This window comes from Salmo salar, unplaced genomic scaffold (genome assembly GCF_905237065.1).
Source record: "Salmo salar unplaced genomic scaffold, Ssal_v3.1, whole genome shotgun sequence".
In the NCBI taxonomy this organism is placed as follows: domain Eukaryota; kingdom Metazoa; phylum Chordata; class Actinopteri; order Salmoniformes; family Salmonidae; genus Salmo; species Salmo salar.
In genome coordinates this window covers 273,233-277,370 of record NW_025548770.1, presented here as the reverse complement: position 1 = coordinate 277,370, position 4,138 = coordinate 273,233, and the positions used below count along the sequence as shown (strand labels likewise).

At 38.4% G+C, this 4,138-nt stretch overlaps 1 protein-coding gene across 1 annotated transcript; it reads left to right on the top strand.

Moving 5' to 3' along the window:
- The first annotated feature begins 526 nt into the window (after positions 1-526).
- On the top strand, positions 527-3,756 carry LOC123733280 (gastrula zinc finger protein XlCGF67.1-like). The gene is made up of 3 exons (XM_045712740.1): positions 527-972; positions 3,108-3,565; positions 3,748-3,756. The coding sequence occupies exons 1-3, from the start codon at positions 633-635 to the stop codon at positions 3,754-3,756; spliced, it is 807 nt and encodes a 268-aa protein (XP_045568696.1). The 5' UTR covers positions 527-632.
- Positions 3,757-4,138: the final 382 nt, after the last annotated feature.

The following is a 4,138-nucleotide window of genomic DNA, read 5'->3' as shown; positions in this document are numbered from 1 at the left end:
CAGTCTGATGATATACCAGGGCCTGGACATGCAGTTAGGTTTGTTTTCCTCTAGCTACTCTCCAGTTTGCTCCCAGCAGCGTTAATAGAACATAGATCACTGTTCAACTAGGCTGCAGAGTTCCTATTTTGACAGATAATTCAACCAGTGTGACCAGTGGGTTTCTTTAAATGAATGAATATGAAACTGCCTTAAATACAGATGTGAAGGACAGTATGTTTTAAATTCTCACTCAAAATATGCACTGCTCTTTTTCAACGTCTCAATATAATATTATTATTTAATGAAAGGAATGAAAAATACATTTGTGTGCAACAACAACTGCGTTTCCCTCCAGTCAGCAGACGGCGATGTGCGTCTTTCAGGCGATGCTGCAGCGTGACGTATAATCTAGTGGACGGAACACTTCTTCAACAACATCTAGTCAGCCACCTCGGTAGCCAACAGCCGAAACATTTAGACTGTTTCTGTGCATATTTGCCTCTGTTTTTTAAATATACTTCTGACATCTAGTTAATTTCCCCATTTAAATGTTATAGGTACATTGTTAGTCAACTAGCTGGCTTGATAAATTAGCCTAGCACTAAACTAGTCGCTCATGCTAACTAGCTAGCTAGCTAACATCCCCGAACATGAGCTCCCTAAACTACTCCCCTCCTGTTAAAGAAGAGGAGGTCTGCTGGACGGAGAAAGAAGCTCTGGGGCTGAACATTGTCGTGAAAGAGGAGAAGGAAGAGGAGGATGTCACAGTAAAACAAGAAGTAGAGGGTGAGGCTGTTACCGTGAAAGAAGAAGAGAAAGACGTTTCAGTGAAAGAAGAAGATGCGTTCAGAGTGAAAGAGGAGGAGGATGTTACAGTAAAAGAAGAGGAAGAGGTGAAAGAGGAGGATGTAGTTTTTGAAGTGAAGGAGGGGAAACAGGGAGAGAGAACTGTCATATTGACAGAGGAGTCAGGAGATCTGATTACCACCAGTAAGTACTGTCTTAAAAACGGGCTCTAACTGCAAAGGTTTTGAACGAATGTGTTGTTTTAAAGCAGCATGCTACTGAAATTCTATACTTGAAAATGTTGTTCTGTACTATAGGAATTTATGTTATAATATAATGTTGAAACTACATTTTAAATCCCTGAATGCTGATTGGCTGACAGCCGTGGTATATCAGGCCGTATACCATGGGTATGACAACATGTATTTTTACTGTTCTGATTACGTTGGTAACCAGTTTATAATAGCAATAAGACACCTCAGTGATAGATGGCCAATATACCACGGCTAAGGGCTGTATCCAGGTACTCTGTGTTGCGTCGTGCATAAGGACAGTCTTTAACCGTGCTATATTGGCCATATACCACACTTCCTCTGGTCTTATTGCTTAACTGTAACATGTGTATACCATCAGAGTCCCTCCCACCACAAAATCACAACTTAATTGTCTCACAGAATGGCAAACAAGTTATAAATGAAACTTTTGATGTGTGTCTATTGTAGGCCTTGTGTGGAGTGTGTATACCAACAAAAAGCAGATTTCTAAATAATGTTGGAGAAATACATAAAATAAGTGTCACGTCCTGACCATAGTAACTGGTTATTTTCTATGGTAGAGTAGGTCAGGGTTTGACAGGCGGTGTTTTGTGTTTTTCTATGTTTTCTATTTCTATGTGTTAGTTCTAGGTTTTCTATTTCTATGTTTTTTGGGAGGGTTGATCTCCAATTGGAGGCAGCTGGTCCTCGTTGCCTCTGATTGGAGATCATATTTAAGTAGGGGTTTTTCTTCCTGGGTTTTTGTGGGCAGTTGCATTCTGTTTAGTCTCTGTACCTGACAGAACTGTAAGTTGATAATTTCCTTTTGTTATTTTGTCATTAGTGTTTTGAGTAAATAAATATAATAATGAACACTCAACACGCTGCGTTTTGGTCCCCTCTATACGACGCCCGTTACAATAAGAAGCATTATTGAAATGAAATGGACACGTGTTATGGGGAGACTGAACATATTAGCAAAAGGACAAGTGTTTTGGGGAGACTGAACATAATAGCAAAAGGACAGTTTGTAAGTCTTCAAAATAACAATTTTGAAGGAAAGGTGTGGCTAAACAAAAAAATATAATTTAGAGAGATAGTAATGTCCATTATTACTTTAGAGATGAAGTGGGACACCAACAAAACGTTATTAACAATGGATCAACTGCAGCCTATAACACTGACTGGAATAGTAATATATATTATTATAGAGCTCTGATCAGCCTATAACATGACATTATCTATTATTATAGAGCTCTGATCAGCCTATAAACATGACATTATCTATTATTATAGAGCTCTGATCAGCCTATAAACATGATCTATTATTATAGAGCTCTGATCAGCCTATAACATGACATTATCTATTATTATAGAGCTCTGATCAGCCTATAACATGACATTATCTATTATTATAGAGCTCTGATCAGCCTATAACATGACATTATCTATTATTATAGAGCTCTGTTCAGCCTATAACATGACATTATCTATTATTATAGAGCTCTGTTCAGCCTATAAACATGACATTATCTATTATTATAGAGCTCTGATCAGCCTATAAACATGACATTATCTATTATTATAGAGCTCTGTTCAGCCTATAAACATGACATGATCTATTATTATAGAGCTCTGCTCAGCCTATAAACATGACATTATCTATTATTATAGAGCTCTGCTCAGCCTATAAACATGACATTATCTATTATTATAGAGCTCTGCTCAGCCTATAAACATGACATTATCTATTATTATAGAGCTCTGCTCAGCCTATAAACATGACATTATCTATTATTATAGAGCTCTGATCAGCCTATAAACATGACATTATGTATTATTATAGAGCTCTGATCAGCCTATAAACATGACATTCCCTGAGAGATTAGATTTGGAGCTCTTCATCATTTGTTTTTAAATCTCACCGTCACCAAGTTTATTATTAATGATGTAATGTTGTGAAAACTGACCTCAGGGTATTGAGGGATCTAGTCTAGATTAAACCTCATAGGAAGACATTTTTATTTAATGCAGGTTTCATTCAGGTCTCTCTGTTTAACTAGATACTCTGTTTGTCTTTTGCAGGAGAGAGACCAGACTCTGACAGCAGGAAGAGTTCCTCAGGGGAAACAGACCCAGAGACACCTAACCAACACCACTGCTCCCACTGTGGAAAGAGTTTTAGGTGGTTAGGGAGCCTGAAAATGCATGAGAGAACACATACAGGAGAAAAGCCCTACCACTGTTCCCACTGTGGAAAGAATTTTACTCAGTTAGGAGCCCTGGTTGGGCATGAGAGAACACACACGGGAGAGAAGCCTTATCACTGTTCCCACTGTGGAAAGAGTTTTAGGTGGTTATGGGTCCTGAAAAAGCATGAGAGAATACACACGGGAGAGAAACCTTATCACTGTTCTCACTGTGGAAACAGTTTTAGGTGGTTAGTGAGCCTGAAAACGCATGAGAGAATACACACAGGAGAAAAGCCTTTCCAATGTTCCCAGTGTGAAAAGAGTTTTAGGTGGTCGGGGAGTCTGAAAAAAGCATGCGAGAAAACACACAGGAGAAAAGCCTTTCCAACATACTAATACACAGGAGGAGAAGACATACCACTGCTCTCATTGTGAAAAGACATTTTCCCAGTCAGAGGACCTGAAATCACACGAGAGAATAGAGAGGCTGTGTTCTGACTTGTGTTTCTGACTGAGAATTTGTCCACGGCCAGGATTCATAGGGCCAGGGTGTCCGCTATGGACGCCTGGAAAAAATCAGCAGTGGACATTTCTGAACGTTTATCCAACAGACCTGTACATCCATGAATGGATCTCTATAATGTGTAACTATTTCTGATGTATGTGTTGTGATGAATTGTTTAATAGATGTACTATGTTAGGTATATTTATCTGTGGTTTAATTTCAACAGATTTTACTGATGCTATTAGATTGCTGTGTGGGGGGAGTTTTATATATACAGTGCCTTCAGAAAGTATTCACACCCCTTGACTTGTCCCACATTTCGTTGTGTTACAGCCTAAATTTAAAAAATATTTTTATTTATTTTTATTTCACCTTTATTTAACCAGGTAGGCCAGTTGAGAACAAGTTCTCATTTGCAA

What these genes read in the sequence shown, in the direction of transcription:
- LOC123733280 (XM_045712740.1), top strand. Translation starts at nt 633, where the DNA reads ATGAGCTCCCTAAACTACTCCCCTCCTGTTAAAGAAGAGGAGGTCTGC. An exon ending in AGGAGATCTGATTACCACCA is followed by an intron (nt 973 to 3,107) that starts GTAAGTACTGTC and finishes TGTCTTTTGCAG; the next exon opens with GAGAGAGACCAGACTCTGAC.